This window comes from Telmatherina bonti (genome assembly GCF_933228915.1).
Source record: "Telmatherina bonti genome assembly, chromosome: 14".
Classification (NCBI taxonomy): Eukaryota; Metazoa; Chordata; class Actinopteri; order Atheriniformes; family Telmatherinidae; genus Telmatherina; species Telmatherina bonti.
Window position 1 is genome coordinate 5,018,802 of NC_136612.1, and position 16,090 is coordinate 5,034,891.

A 16,090-nucleotide genomic window follows, 5' to 3' on the forward strand; every position below is an offset into this window, starting at 1 on the left:
GCGGGAGGGCGTGGCCACCGGGGCTCGAGTCCGGAACCAAGACGTTTCACAAGACGCAGCGGGAGCGCGCGCTGTACACCGACGTGACACTGCGCGAGTATACGTGCACACACACGATACCTGATGAACAAACAATCACATCCTGCTGCACGAGAGCGGAAGTAGGACAAACAAACAAAAACACTGTAATAAACAATGACGTCACGCTAGAGACGAAGAAGCCATGGAAAGTGACGTCAGCTCCTTGGAGACTTGGAGGAGGGTCCCTGAACCTGGACCAGGTGGAGGGGGCCCTGACTCCAGACCCGGTGGTGAAGTGTCCAGGAGTCAAGTTTCCACCTAAAACCACCAGCATTGATTCAAAACTGAGCTTGTTTTTATTCAAGTTTTTTTAATTCTTGATTTTATTGATTGATCAGTGTTAAGTTTTATATTGTTGTGTTTGTTTCATTGATCAGCACGTCAGGCAGCTGCTGTTGCAAGTAAACCTGGATCAGGGATGTTAAAAAGACCTGCAGGTTTTAGAGGTAGAGGAGAAGCTGCAGAACCAGAGCTGGAGGTTACATCCTGCATAAGGGATCCGGTTTATAAGAATCCACATCTGTATGTTGTCTGGTTCTGGTAACGTGGTCACATGTCCATCATGTACCAATCAGATCATTTATGTCAAACATTTCATATAAAACGTGAAGAACTTTGTGGAAGATGAAAGAAGAAACTTTTATCTCTGAAGGATCCGTTCTTCCAAATACGTAGAGCAGGTTGATCTCCCCGAGCTCCTCCTCCTCCATCTTCATCAGTCTCAGCGCCAGCAGTGTGAAACTGATGGTCATGTGACCCTCCAGCTGGTCTACGGAGGTTTTCCAGCGTTTCTTTACAATCCAGACACAACATGTAGTGTTTATTCAGAGACTCTAGATGGTAAATCCACCATTATTTATCACATCTTCATCACCATCACCACCATGTTGCTAAGAGACCTCTATTTTCACCTGGACATGATGATGAAGACACTTCCTGTCAGACTTTCCACCAATCAGAGAGCTTAAACTGACGGTAACGTCCAATCAGGAGCAGCCAAAGATCAACAAGTGATGAGAAAAGCAGGAACATAATGATCCTCTATGGCTGGAATAAAGCCAAGACGACGTTTGGGATGCAGCTGAGGTGGAGGTGCTGCAGTGAGGACAGCAGGTAGATAGTAGCAGGAAGACGTGGAAACATGGAAACAGTGTGTGTGTGTGTGTGTGTGTGTTTCAGATGAGAAAAGGCTTGGTCACTGCTGATCTGTGTGTTATGTCTACAAACTTCTGGTTGCTCTTTATGCTGCTTTATCTATTCATACATTTGTTTTACATCATTTAAGCCTCAGAATCTGAATAAGACTGGAAACGTCCCGTCTCCATGGAAACATCATGTGTCCATGCTGTCTGGGATTAGAAACGGCTGAGAAAGTCCTGGAGTTTCACAGGTTACTATGGAAACATGTCAGAAGAAAACCAGGAAAAATCTTCTTGTCTTTGATTAAAAAAAACAAAACAACAAAGACTGAAAATCTGCAGTCAATTCACATCTTTATTTAAAAAAAACAAACAAAAAAAAAAAAAGATTACAGGATGATCAAACAATCCTCAACTGTTACAATAACTACGCTTTCACAGAGTCCAGTCCAGGCCAGATCTGACCAGACCAGACCAGTCCAGTCCAGTCCAGTCCAGACCAGTCCAGACCAGTCCAGTCCAGTCCAGATCTGACCAGACCAGACCAGTCCAGTCCAGTCCAGTCCAGTCCAGTCCAGACCAGTCCAGACCAGTCCAGTCCAGTCCAGATCTGACCAGACCAGACCAGATCTGACCAGACCAGACCAGACCAGTCCAGTCCAGTCCAGATCTGACCAGACCAGACCAGACCAGTCCAGTCCAGTCCAGATCTGACCAGACCAGACCAGACCAGTCCAGTCCAGTCCAGTCCAGATCTGACCAGACCAGACCAGACCAGTCCAGTCCAGTCCAGATCTGACCAGACCAGACCAGTCCAGTCCAGTCCAGTCCAGTCCAGTCCAGATCTGACCAGACGAGACCAGACCAGTCCAGTCCAGATCTGACCAGACCAGACCAGACCAGACCAGTCCAGTCCAGTCCAGTCCAGTCCAGATCTGACCAGTTCAGACCAGACTAAACCAGTCCAGACAGATGAACCTAGAAACCTCCACCAGCATGTCCCTGGCATCCCAACATGGCGTCCCTCCCCAGGTAAACGCAAATCCTCCTGATTTAGCGGTGGCGCCACTGGAGTGAGACTCAACTGGAAAACTTTACGTGCAGCGATACAAAAAGATGTTTTACAGTCAGGAAAACCTGGAATTTTTAGGATTTCTGGGAAAATAAAAACAACTCGTGTCTCAGTGAGACTGTCCTCTGTGTGTGTGGGGGGTGGATCGGGGTTGGGGGGGGGGGGGGTCAATACTCATCTCCTGGTACCTCCATCTTGTATCCGTTCTCTCCGGATCCGTAATCTTCAGAGGACGGGACGAGCTGCTGGTCCATCATGCCATCCTGGCTGTACTCCATCTGTGGGGGGACGCCGTCGTCCTCGGTGCCCATGTCGTCCTGGGGGCCCACGTCCTCCCGGGAGGAACCGTGGCGCTCCTCTCTCCGCTCCCTGTCTCGGTCCCCACGCTCCCTCTTGTGCTCCCTGTCTCTGTCCCGGTCTCCTCTACGCCTGTCTCTGTCCCTGTGGCTCCGCCTCCTGTCCCTGTCCCGTTCCCTGCGCTCCTCCATGCCCTCCCCTCCTTCTCCCTCGTGCTCCTCCATCACCCGCTCCCCGCTGTCCGGAGCGCCGTCTCCCTGGGCCACGTCCTCCCCGTCCAGCCCTTTCCCCCTCTCCCTGTCTCTCTTGCGGTCCCGGTCCCGGCTCCGGCTCCTCCTCTTCCGGTCTCGGCTCCTCTCCCTGCTCCTGCTGTCTCCTCCTCCTCCCCCTGTCCCCGCCCCCCCACGTTCCCTCTCCCGTTCCCGACGTCGGCTGCTTCCACCGCCAGCAGAGGCGTCCTCGCCCACACCGACCTGCCTGTCCCTCTCCCTCTCCCTGGACCGGGTGTGGCGACGTCTTTCACGAGACCGGGACCTCCGGCGCTCTCTGTCCTTGTCCCGATCGCGGTCTCGACTGCGCTCCCTCCGGTCCCCACGGTCCCGGTCACTGGAACCAAGACGAAACGTTAGAACAGGGGAAAGCGGTAAAGACCAGCCGGCCGTCTGACAGGAAGCACTCACCCCCCCAGTGGACGGTCGTCGTAGCGAGACGCGTCATCCCGTCCAGAGTGCTTGATGTTGACGTCAGCGCCGCCTCGCCTCGTTCCTCCTAATCCGCCTCCTACACGAAGGGAACAGTTACAAACGTGTTCAATAACAAGTCCCTGAAGGCAACACGAAAGAACTGAATTACACACATTTGAACCATTAACATCAAACGCATCACTTCCTGTTCTACGAGGCTCCTGCGTGACAAATGCGTCTGATTGGCCGTCTAAATCACAAGACAACATTAGTCCCAAAAATCAACATTGTTTTCTAAATAGATTTTAGCATTGCAAACTCAAGACTCCGGGAATGTCTGGAAAAATATATTTAATTTTAAAAACAGTTTAAAAAAAAAAAAAAAAAGAAAAAGAAAACATCCCTGGATCAAACAAATATTGCGCCAAAGTTGTCACGTTAGTAACGGGTCTTCCAGGAAGTTTTGCACGTTTGCGATTAAATACGCATTTATTTGTAATTAATGCGTTAAAGGAATCTGGGTGTCATGGTGGATGACCAGCTGACCTTTAAGGTCCATGTTGCCTCGGTTGCCCGTACCTGCCGATATGCTCTCTACAACATCAAGAGAATCAGACGTACCTGACAGAACACATGACTCAGCTTCTGGTTCAGGTTCTGGTCATCTCACACATGGATTACTGCAGTTCCCTACTGGCAGGTCTGCCTGCATGCTGGTTAAACCTCTGCAGATGATCCAGAACCAGCAGCACGTCTGGTTTTCAACCAACCCAAACGGGTTCATGTCACTCCGCTGCTAATCGCTCTTCACTGGCTTCCAGTCGCAGCACGCATCAGATTTAAAGCTTTGCTTCTGGTTTACAAAACAATAACTGAAACTTCTCCCGTCTACCTTCACTCCCTAATCCAGACCTACACTCCCTCTCCACAGCTACGTTCCACCAGTGAAAGACGCCTCGTGTTACCACCACAACGTGGGACTAAATCACCAGCCAGACTCTTTTCCTCTGTTGTTCCACGATGGTGGAATGATCTCCCAAACTCTGTCCGCTCTGCAGAGTCCCTGTCTACTTTTAATGTGCTGAAGAGTCAGCTCTTCAAGGAGAACTTCAACACTTAGTATAACTATATTTATTGGAAAGTTGGAGAACTTAGCCCAGTTCTTTGCAACAAACTTTATTATATTAATTCTTTGTATTTTAACATATGTGACATTGTGGGATGGGAAGGGAGAAAAAAAAGCCCGTAGCACTTCATGTAAGGACTGCTAAATGACTGTAGAATAGAAAAGTTTCATCCCTAAAACTAATCTGAAACAAAAACAAAAATAAATTAAAAAAATTAAATTAAATGAAAAACAAACATAAAATGAAAGTAAACGTCTGACCCAGTCTGCGAGGAAGCCATCCTTTGACGGTGCGACCCCGCTCCACGTCCACCAACACCCTGCGGCCGTCGATCTTCTTCCCATCCGCGTGTTTATAAGCAGCTGCAGGAGACGAGGACAGAGAAGGCAGATGGAGGTGAGACGGGTACGACGGCATCAATGTGGCCATGGGAAAAAAGAAAACGGTGCATCATTATACTGACCAGGAGCAGGTGAAGCCGAGATGGCTGCTCTCTGGGTAAAAGCAGAGTAGACTTCCTTCCACCCGATGAGTGATCATACATTACACTCTACTTCATTTAAATATGGAGGGTCCGCTTCTTCTACACCTACCACCGCTGCTTCTATCATTGTTACTCTGGACTCAATGTAATCCAGATTCGTCCTCTGCTGTAGCAGCAGGGTGACAAGTATGGTATGGTCAGCTGGCTAGGAGCTAAGGGAGCAGGCTAATATTAGCTAGCTGCGAGCTGATTTTACCTGATGAGCAAACAGGACGCCACCAGGAAAAGATTAGCAGTGAAAAGACTAAAATGGGCAGTTTGTCTGCGACATTTTCACCACACAGTTCCTGCAGATTTAGCCTGTAAGCTAGCTCTGCTGGCGTACAACAGAATGTGTGAGCGCTACATTCAGGTAAGCGACTGAATGCCGCAGAGGAAGACAACGGCAGTGTTTGTTGTAAACAGTCTGGTTGGAAACACCAGTAAATGAATGAAATCATTCCACTGGATGATATGAAGGAGAAACTCCTGTTTACATGTCAGCATCTTCTGCCCGTTAAAGGATTAGCTGTGGAAAGGTTGGATTACTGCCCGTAGACGAGCAACCCAAATGCCAAATCACTTCCACACTTTTTACACGTTAACAGACGTTTAGTAAACATGTTGTCACTTTAGATGCTCAACCAGCAGCTGGGAATAAAAGCTTTGCTGCAAGAGACCTGAACGCTTCAGAACGTCACACCTCAGGCGGGTCAATTTCATCTCGCCAGCAAAACGCTGGTCGACAGGTGTGTTTCTACCTGCCTTGTCATGGCGTGGTCTCCATCTGCTGAGTCGTGGTTTATCTGCCGAGTCGTGGTTTATCTGCCGAGTCGCGGTAGGAGCGGCCTCTATCTGCAGAGTTGTGGTTTATCTGCCGAGTCGTGGTTTATCTGCCGAGTCGCGGTAGGAGCGGCCTCTATCTGCCGAGTTGTGGTTTATCTGCCGAGTCGCGGTAGGAGCGGCCTCTATCTGCCGAGTTGTGGTTTATCTGCCGAGTCGCGGTAGGAGCGGCCTCTATCTGCCGAGTTGTGGTTTATCTGCCGAGTCGCGGTAGGAGCGGCCTCTATCTGCCGAGTTGTGGTTTATCTGCCGAGTCGCGGTAGGAGCGGCCTCTATCTGCAGAGTTGTGGTTTATCTGCCGAGTCGTGGTTTATCTGCCGAGTTGTGGTTTATCTGCCGAGTCGCGGTAGGAGCGGCCTCTATCTGCCGAGTCGTGGTTTATCTGCCGAGTTGTGGTTTATCTGCCGAGTCGCGGTAGGAGCGGCCTCTATCTGCAGAGTTGTGGTTTATCTGCCGAGTCGTGGTTTATCTGCCGAGTCGCGGTAGGAGCGGCCTCTATCTGCCGAGTCGTGGTTTATCTGCCGAGTCGTGGTTTATCTGCCGAGTCGCGGTAGGAGCGGCCTCTATCTGCCGAGTCGTGGTTTATCTGCCGAGTCGTGGTTTATCTGCCGAGTCGCGGTAGGAGCGGCCTCTATCTGCCGAGTCGCGGTAGGAGCGGCCTCTATCTGCCGAGTCGCGGTAGGAGCGGCCTCTATCTGCCGAGTCGTGGTTTATCTGCCGAGTCGTGGTTTATCTGCCGAGTCGTGGTTTATCTGCCGAGTCGCGGTAGGAGCGGCCTCTATCTGCCGAGTCGCGGTAGGAGCGGCCTCTATCTGCCGAGTCGCGGTAGGAGCGGCCTCTATCTGCCGAGTCGCGGTAGGAGCGGCCTCTATCTGCCGAGTCGCGGTAGGAGCGGCCTCTATCTGCCGAGTCGTGGCGTGTGAGCGGTCTATGTGCCGAGTCGTGGCGTGTGAGCGGTCTATGTGCCGAGTCGTGGCGTGTGAGCGGTCTATGTGCCGAGTCGTGGCGTGTGAGCGGTCTATGTGCCGAGTCGTGGCGTGTGAGCGGTCTATGTGCCGAGTCGTGGCGTGTGAGCGGTCTATGTGCCGAGTCGTGGCGTGTGAGCGGTCTATGTGCCGAGTCGTGGCGTGTGAGCGGTCTATGTGCCGAGTCGTGGCGTGTGAGCGGTCTATGTGCCGAGTCGTGGCGTGTGAGCGGTCTATGTGCCGAGTCGTGGCGTGTGAGCGGTCTATGTGCCGAGTCGTGGCGTGTGAGCGGTCTATGTGCCGAGTCGTGGCGTGTGAGCGGTCTATGTGCCGAGTCGTGGCGTGTGAGCAGCTTAGTCTGTCGGAACATCAGACAACAGGAACTCTAGTGAACACAGATTCTTACATACAGGGACTGTTTTCATCATGGCTGTCATCACATGACACTACGCAGCCGTCTTCAGATGATGGAAAGCTCCATACGGCCCATCCTGACCTCTAGACTGGTGTGATGCGGTGATGTCCCCCCAAAGGATTCCCCTCACAGATACCATACAGTCGGAGAGCATTACCAAACTCCCTTAGTCACAGCGCACACTGGACAGTTTGACCATCATCCTTGCACAGGTGGGCCTTATGAACGTCTCCGTCCCTGTCTTAGAACCTCTGCACCAGAGTACCATCACATCTGCATCAGGGGCCTTACCGTAACCCCTTCACTACAGGTGACAACAACCCACAGGGCCTTACCAAACCCCCCCGCCTGGCTGCCAAAACTAAAAAGTGGGAAACAATAAAAACAAAAAAACAGACTGGGCTTTGTGTATGTTAAACACTGAAAAGTCATGGAGTGTCCTGAGATGCCTCTGATTCAGTGATGTAACTGTAATGATCTGTATGAGCTGCAGCCTAAATCCTCACCTCTGTGGATTTATCTGGAAGCCACATTAAAAAGGGCCGAACTTGTGTAGTAAATGTATGAAAAGCCCATTTAGCTCAGTTACCAAAGTGTTCCCCTCATCAGCCCGTTGCATTAAAGCCAGCTCAGCACCACCTCCATCTACCTTCCACAGCGTCTGAGGACTATGGTCCTACAACCTGCCCACCATTTAAATTCTCTGGTTCAGATTAAACTAAAAAGTCTGCATAGATGGGATCTGCTGAACTGGAAATGATAGCTCTAGCTTCAGACGGTAAACTGGGCTGCACAACAGAAACTCAAACTGGTTTACACAGATTCCTTTTCCCTTTACAGGATTCTCTGTACGTCGCACACTACTTCCTGATTTATATTCCGTGTACACTGGTCCCTAATCCCCCGAGGCACAGTTAAACATGCCTGCTGTAGAGCTCGAGGCCCCTGCTGTAGCCTCTCTAAGCTGAAGTGGCTTTAACATAAAGGCCAGAATCACTGGGCAACGTGTAACAGACTAGTGGACAGGGGTGCGTTCAATGGCCAAAGCCTAAAACCCAGGTTTCACTGATTACACACACACACAAAGAAAACTCTTTAGGGCCTACAAGAACACGCTTTACCCATTGAACGTAGCTCCTCTTTCCTATGTAGGAGATGGAGGGTGGAAAGAAATCTTACCCATCATACAAACCCATTATACCAACCATACACTGAGCTGTGGTAGTAGGGTGTAGATGTATCATAACCATCATCATCTGCCAGCCAGCTTTGGCCATTAGCCATCACAGATTGGCGGCTGCAGTGGCAATGAGAACAACACACAGTTAATATACTGTTTAGCCCCACATCCCCACCCCCCCTGCCCACCCTCAGTTCACCACCTCTATCACTGTGCTTGTGAGTCAGCAACTCTGGTCTTGAAGAGCTGATGCTGCATTAATAACAGGTGATGTTGTGTCAAGCCCAATTTGTGCTTCCACATCCGACGCCTGCAGACCCCCCCCCCCCAGCTGAATACCAGGTTGGCTGCTTGTCTCCAGTGTTGCACGGAGGCCAAAAAGGTGAGTTTGTTTTCAACATAATGTTTTTCTGCTTGTTGTGCTCCACCCCTCCCCGCAGGTCAGCGTGCTACACGGCTGCACCGCCAGCATCATACGATGTTACCATCACGCTGACCTCTCAGCTCTTCTGTTGCTGCCGCAACAACTCCATTTCCCTCCATTCAGACCCTAAAGGAGGGCTCGCTGATGATAACTAAAGGATCGTACTTTAATGCATCCACGGTCATGTTACGCCTAGTGGGGCTGTGCATCATCACCGGTCTCCATCCAGCTACGATCATCCTCTATTCAACGACGCATCAGGAAACGGCGGAATACAAACAGATACTTATGAGCTCGCTGTGTATTTCTAATTACGTCACAAATCAATCTGAATGAGAGACAATCATAAACATGTGAACCCTTGTTATCTTCCACTTCAGTTAACTATTATTCCCCATTTTCTTCACCGCTGGAGTGAAGAAGTGAAGCTGGAGCCTACCCCAGCAAGAGGAACTTTGTTACATGAGAAAAGCAGCTCTCCAGTTGCAGTAAAGAAGTGTATTTTGTCTGTTCAGACTTTCCGTAGTCACTTTAGTCAGAATAAAGAGGAAGTTTAGATGTCTTTTTGTTTAGAGGCAGAAAATGCAAATATTCTTGTCAGTTTGTAGTTGAACATTGACAAAATTATCCATGTAAACATTGATGACGGACAAAGTGGTTTTAATCCTTTTAGTTTGTTCTTGCATGCTAACTGCTAGCCTACCAATGGCATTTTCCATTGATGTTAGCCTTGAACTAATAGATTTTTATACATTTTGATGTGCAGCGTACATCGATTTCAGCAAAACAAACAATGTACTGATGTGTTTTATGTTTGTCTGCTTTGGTTTTGCTAATTAAGAGTTTCCAAACGGATCCCGACCCAGGGAACGTATTTATGTGGCGAGCGCCTGCATCACGCCACAAACTGCAACAGCATACATAACATGATGATCCATTATGTTCTGTTGCTGCATCAATGAATCCATGCCTGCGTCTCAGCGCAGCCTAGACATGGTTAAAGCCCTGCTCCTGTTGTGGTGTGAGGGGGCGGGGCTTGCTGACAGGGCGTACCTGTGTCTGCATTTGTAATTGGTTGGGAGGAAGTAATGACTGGTATTACGCTCCATAATGAAGGAAGGAAAACTTTATATCAGGCCTTTTTTCCTGTCTCTCGTGTGTCAACGCTGTGAGGCTTGTGTGGACACTGGGGCTGACCTCCGACCTGAAATAGCTCAGTCCAGCCTCACTGTCCAGGTGCTGCTGGCGCTTTGCAACTCATGACGTCTCCTTTAATTCTAAAAAAGAAGGCAGCAGCGACTCAGAACCAAAGACTTTCATTGGTTCCTATCAGAGTTCTGGGAGAAAGCGCCGTCGGCATCATGTGGAGAGCTACTCTGCAGGCTCAGCATCGAACCCAACAGGAAGCACAGAAAAGCCTCAGACTACGCTCAGCCATCTAAGGAGACAGCTTCCACTGGAGACCGAAGCTAAAGCTCAGCAGGACCAGGGTTGAAGACCACCAATAAAAACTGACAGCTTCAGAAGCTAGTCCTAAGAGAAGATGGGATAAGATGCCCTGTCGGTGTCCGTCCGACCTTGTGCTTACCATGATCGTCCCAGCAGGAGAGCGGCTCCTACACCTCACAGTTAAAGACAATGTGTCCTCTGACAGGCAAACATGTTCAGCTTTACAGATGAAACACACACTTCTCCCTCAGTTAACCCCTGATGAACCAGTCTGTCCCCCTTCATGACCAGACTGTTAGTCGGCTGATGACACACACACACACACACACACACACACACACACACACACACACACACACACGAGCACGGGACTGAGTTCATGCATGTAAGCGGTTCAGTGAAACCTCTGATGGACTTCCATCAATCTCATTTACACATTTCACTTCCCAAGGAAAAGCTGCACACCAGCTGTGGTACAGTAAAACCCGCCCGCTTATCAGAGCGCGCTCCTCATGGGGGGGGTCAACACACACACACCAGGGCTCAACGGTACTCACAGTGCATGTCTCGCTCATGCTCATACTCAATGAAGGCATAGCCGCGGGGTTTCCCCGTCCTCTTGTTGTAGACGATGTAGATCTGGAACAGACAGGACAGGAGATTAATCCCACCATGAGACGGGCCATTAGTCGTGTGCACAACGCAGCTGCACACAACACACACACACACACCGCATGTACAGATGTGGACAGAAATGATGGAACCCTGAACTTAATATTTTGTTGCAGTCAGACGTTTCCTGGAACTGCTGAGACTTGTGCACCTGTCAGCAGGTACTTTGGACCCCCCCTCGTGAGCAAACTGCTCCAGAGAGGTTGTGAATCGCATCAGCAGGGACTTAACTGCATCGTACTGCTGGCAGCGTATGGAGATGCATATGAAATTGTCACATCCTCAAATCTCCCCCAGCTAGTAAGGAACCCATAGAAATGATGGGCGGAGCCTCCGTGACGTCACCCGTAGGTTTCTGAAGAGCTGAATTGAAGCTCGGTGGGCGGTTCCTACCGTCGCCATCTTGGCAGGGGCATGCCGGAAAATACAAATATGGGCAAAGAGGTGGAGCTGAGAGGGGGGCTGTGAGCGTCATGGTGGATGATTGACATCGAGCGAACTCCGAGCTTTCTGTAGCTAAGAGCTAACCGAGCTAACCTGGAGATAACAGGAGCTAACCAGCTAACGGAGGTAAGCGGGCTAAAGCTAAGTCACGTTGTTAACCAGCTAAAAACCGCGGTTTTTCTACGTTCTTCTGACTTGAAGCAGGAGATCGGGTACCTGTCAATCAAAAGGATACTGAACTTCGAGATTAAATCACTTTTAAACGGGAGAGTTAGAAATTTTTTTTACTCCCCCCCAGTTGTCATGAAGGTAAACCTGACCTATTAACCTAAAATGGATTTTTGAACCAGGCTGTAAAACATGCTTATTTCTGCTGTAAAGTTGGTCTTTTGAACATGTGAGTCTATGGGGATTCACTCCGTTTTGCAGCCCCTAGTGACCCTGGTTCATATTGGTCATGTTTTTGTAAGAGTTAAAAGTACGGACAGAAAGGCATTTAACAGATGATGAGGGGCAGCAGTTCAGAGGAAAGGTTGTGCTGCTGTTCTCGGCCTGCAGGTTGGGTCTGGACACATTGAAAAGACAAACTAATAGATGACCATACCCGTTTAATGGGACCGTAGACTTCAAACTCACGGCGAAGCTTGGACTCTGTGGTATCGTAGTTCTGCAAGAAAACAGAATCAGCTTCAGCTCTGACAGACGTCAGTTCGGTTCAAGGAAAAAAGGAACCATGTGACTTTGGAAACTAACCACTCGTGCAACAAACAGCGTCTTGAAGGCATCTCCTTGTGCGTTTGGGTCATTATGGGGGTCCCCTGACAGAGGGAAAAGAAGAGAATATTGTCATTTAAATTGTTATAAATAATTAAACTAGTCCAAAGTCCCAAACGTACAAAGCTTGAGCTCCGTTTCCACTTCAGCCTGTCGTCGTTCGATCTTCTCTCTCCTCTGGAAAAAGCACAAGGCGGGACATGATGAGGACAACTTGCAAAGACAACCCTCGGACATGTTTCCCATCAGGATTTTTGGAGCTCAATGGTGATCATCATGTTTGGCAGAAAAGATTCCAAAAAAAAATAAAAATAAAATACACACACACACACACTCTCCCACCACTGGGTGGCGGTAAGATGTCACGCTCAGGGAAACACATCGGTACAGAGGACGAGCTGCCATCGTGTCGGCTTCAAACAGGGAGGTTCTGGTAACATTTTCTTTGACTCGGATCCCTAACGGTTTAGGTGTCTGCACAGAATCAGGGTCTGAAATCAACACGCACCAGGCGTCCAACATGATGTTCAGACTGATCCTGCTACTCTTAGCAAGAGCGGCAAGTATTTCCAACGCTATGTCGGTCTCAGAACAATTCCAGCTTTAAATTGTCCAGTCAGATCAGCTGTTGCTGTCTTCCACATGCTGGTTTCACAGGCATCTGGACCTCTGGTTTCCAGCAGGGTGGGAGGCTTTTACTGCACGTTGGACTGAAGGTAAATTGTTTACAATCGATTTTCTATCTCCCATCATGACCGTTTATACCCCAGAACCATCGTTCATCTGCACAAATGTAAAGTCTGATCAGTTAGTGTTGTCAAAAAATATAAATCAATACTCAGATACTAATCGATGCTGAAATGTAGAATGTAGTTAGATCACCAGTCTTTGAACCAGTCTGTAAACATGTTTATTTCTGCTGTGAAGTTGGTCTTTTTAACATGGGAGTCTATGGGGATTTGCTCTGTTTTGCAGCCCCTAGTGGATGAAGGGGGAACTGCAGTTTTATACACTTCACTTTTAACCGCTGGAGGTTGCCACTTGGTGTACCCTCTGCCGTGCAGTGTGTGGCTGTGTACCCTCTGCCGTGTGTGGCTGTGTACCCTCTGCCGTGTGTGGCTGTGTACCCTCTGCCGTGTGTGGCTGTGTACCCTCTGCAGTGTGTGGCTGTGTACCCTCTGCCGTGTGTGGCTGTGTACCCTCTGCAGTGTGTGGCTGTGTACCCTCTGTGCAGTGTGAAAAATAGCCTTGCGTTTGGAGCAACATCCTTGGTGAGGAGTTGGACGTTTTAGTGTAGTGACAAGTCTACTGCTGCCTGGTTTGATGTAAACTACATTAAACTGAGAGCTGGAGGAGCACGAAGACAAACTAACAATTCATTAAACTTCACCTTTCTCTCCAGACGCTCCTCGCGGGTCTCGGCTCGGGTGGGTGGAGGAGCATCTCTTGGATCCTGATCAGAAATGGGAAATGTTTCATTACAATAGTGAGAGAGAAAGCTTAACCACGTTAAAGTAAAATATTCACCTCGAAGTGCCTGATGAAAGGCGCAATGCCACAGTACGGCTGGTTGTGGTGCTTCTCGTGGGGCAGCTTGGCCAGCTGAGGTAGGAACGGGATGGGGTCCCGAGGGGCGAACAGGGCCAGCAGGTTCGGGGGGAGAAACTGCGTCATCTTTCACTGAAACCATAACAAACATGTAGTTAGCAACACATCTCCAGTAATGACACAAGTCTGACGTTCAGATTTGGTCATCTGATCACCGCTGCTTCTTAAATAAACCGTTATGCCATCTAAATATGTAGTTAATCCACCTCTAGCACAACAGAGGTTAAAGTTATCCAGCAACCAGCAGATGAATAAGAATTCTGTCATGTATGATGGCGTTTTGTGCTTAGCTTTAATGTAGCTAACAGTGCTAACTGCTTCATATTGTCATCACCTGCTATGCTAACGGCTTCACATTGTCATCAAGCTAACAATGCTAACGGCTTCACATTGTCTTCAAGCTAACAATGCTACCGGCTTCACATTGTCTTCAAGCTAACAATGCTACCGGCTTCACATTGTCTTCCAGCTAACAATGCTACCGGCTTCACATTGTCTTCAAGCTAACAATGCTACCGGCTTCACATTGCAATCAAGCTAACAATGCTAACGGCTTCATATTGTCATCAAGCCAACAGTGCTAACGGCTTCACATTGTCATCAAGCTAACAATGCTAACGGCTTTATATTGTCATCATGCTAACAATGCTAACGGCTTTATATTGTCATCACGCTAACAATGCTAACGGCTTCGTATTGTCATCAAGCTAACAATGCTAACGGCTTCACACTGTCATCAAGCTAACAATGCTAACGGCTTCATGTTGTCATCAAGCTAACAATGCTAACGGCTTCATGTTGTCATCAAGCTAACAATGCTAACGGCAGCGTCGATCTTACATTTTGTTTTTGGCGAATCTCAAATCATGGACCTGAGAAAGTCGCGCGTGCTGATGAGAAGTTTCCTTTCCCACCTCACTGCTGCAGAACCGACCAAACTCTCAGAGACGAATTCAGAATAACTCCAACATGCGCGGAAAGACACCGCAGATTAAATCATTCAGATTAACTCCAACATGCGGGGAAAGACACCGCAGAGATTAAATAATTCAGATTAACTCCAACATGCGGGGAAAGACACCGCAGAGATGATACAATTCAGATTAACTACAACATGCGGGGAAAGACCTCGCTGCTCCAGGCTAACGCAAATGACTTCACACAAATATAAAATGGCGGCCGTGCCGTAGAACGATGACGTCTGACGTAAACATAGCGGAAGTAGTTACGCCAGATTGCATTTAGCTAAAACCTTATTTAAACATAGACATTAATAAAGTGTATTTATTAGTTTCTATGTTTTTAAAACAAAGCCCAGAATATAGAAAATATATGATTTTATTAAATTATCATCTTGTGTTTAGAGAGAAGAAAGCTGAATTCCAGATTCAGGATAGTTTTTTTTTTTTATAAAACTCAGAGTAAAAGTTTATCTTCGTGCTATAATAGCCTGTTAAAGAGTTTTGTTTTTAAAATTGGGGGGGGGGGGGGGGGGGGGGGGTGATATCAAAGCACACCCATCCCCTTACACATACTATTACTGTCCTGTGGTAGTCAGGACCAGTACCAGCTGAAACACTATATATGCTATAAACTACATAGATATTTGTATTTATTCATAATTTTCTTCTTAAATTCTTTAGTTTGGATTAAAGTAACTAACCTTTGGGTAACTTAAAGGAATCAGACCCTATAAATCTCAGTTTTATGACTTCATGCTCATATTTTTGAGAAAAATTTGTATGTCTGGAAAATAAGACATATATGTCTTACCCAAGACCTGTGTGTAGGTCTTATGATAAGGTGTTGGGTTTTGTCCCATCATCACCATGGCTCATTATTTACACAGGAAGATGTTCTGCTGAACCCTGTCTGATGAAACATGATCCAACTCCCCCATCATGTTCACTTATTTAGTTCTTGTACACCTTTACTCAGTTTTACTGCTGACCCTTTCAGATACAGATTCAGACAACAGTAACTGGTTTGTATGGTGCTTCACCACCAGCTGAACTATCTGGTGCTTCACCTACTTACCTGAAAAAACCTAAACGCTCCTGAGCTCATCACAGACACACAGTTAAACAGGTTATTTTATATTCATATCTGCAGATTTTTTAGCTTCAGAACATAAGTTACGTTAAGGTGGTCCATCCTGTTTATATGGCCCCATCTGTCTACCCCCCCCGAAAGAAAAGGTACATATGAAATCCTTACAGACCAAAATCTAAAACACATTAAGCAAAATTTAGGCCATGTCATGTGTGTGCGTGTAGGACTCCTGCCGACATGAAGTCACATGACCTGTGCAGCTGACCCCACCAGGAAGCAGAAACCTTATCATACATGATGTGGATTTTATTGTGACATGTAGATGTGAAAGTGTTGAAGAGG

General features: G+C 48.1%; 1 protein-coding gene across 3 annotated transcripts; it reads right to left on the reverse strand.

Moving 5' to 3' along the window:
* Positions 1–1,558: 1,558 nt before the first annotated feature.
* Positions 1,559–14,844, reverse strand: snrnp70 (small nuclear ribonucleoprotein 70 (U1)). 3 transcript variants are annotated; one of them, XR_013771565.1, is made up of 11 exons: positions 14,537–14,844; positions 13,616–13,768; positions 13,479–13,541; positions 12,211–12,265; positions 12,068–12,132; positions 11,919–11,981; positions 10,756–10,837; positions 4,660–4,761; positions 3,270–3,369; positions 1,866–3,195; positions 1,559–1,680 (listed from the first exon to the last, which is right to left on the reverse strand). XR_013771565.1 is itself a non-coding variant. In XM_079252930.1 (10 exons), the coding sequence occupies exons 2-10, from the start codon at positions 13,760–13,762 to the stop codon at positions 2,460–2,462; spliced, it is 1,413 nt and encodes a 470-aa protein (XP_079109056.1). In that variant the 5' UTR covers positions 13,763–13,768; positions 14,537–14,844; the 3' UTR covers positions 1,565–2,459. The 3 variants fall into 3 exon arrangements, 1 of the variants encoding a protein (XP_079109056.1); XR_013771566.1 differs by having other exon boundaries at positions 1,565–1,750; positions 1,801–3,195; XM_079252930.1 differs by having other exon boundaries at positions 1,565–3,195.
* Positions 14,845–16,090: the final 1,246 nt, after the last annotated feature.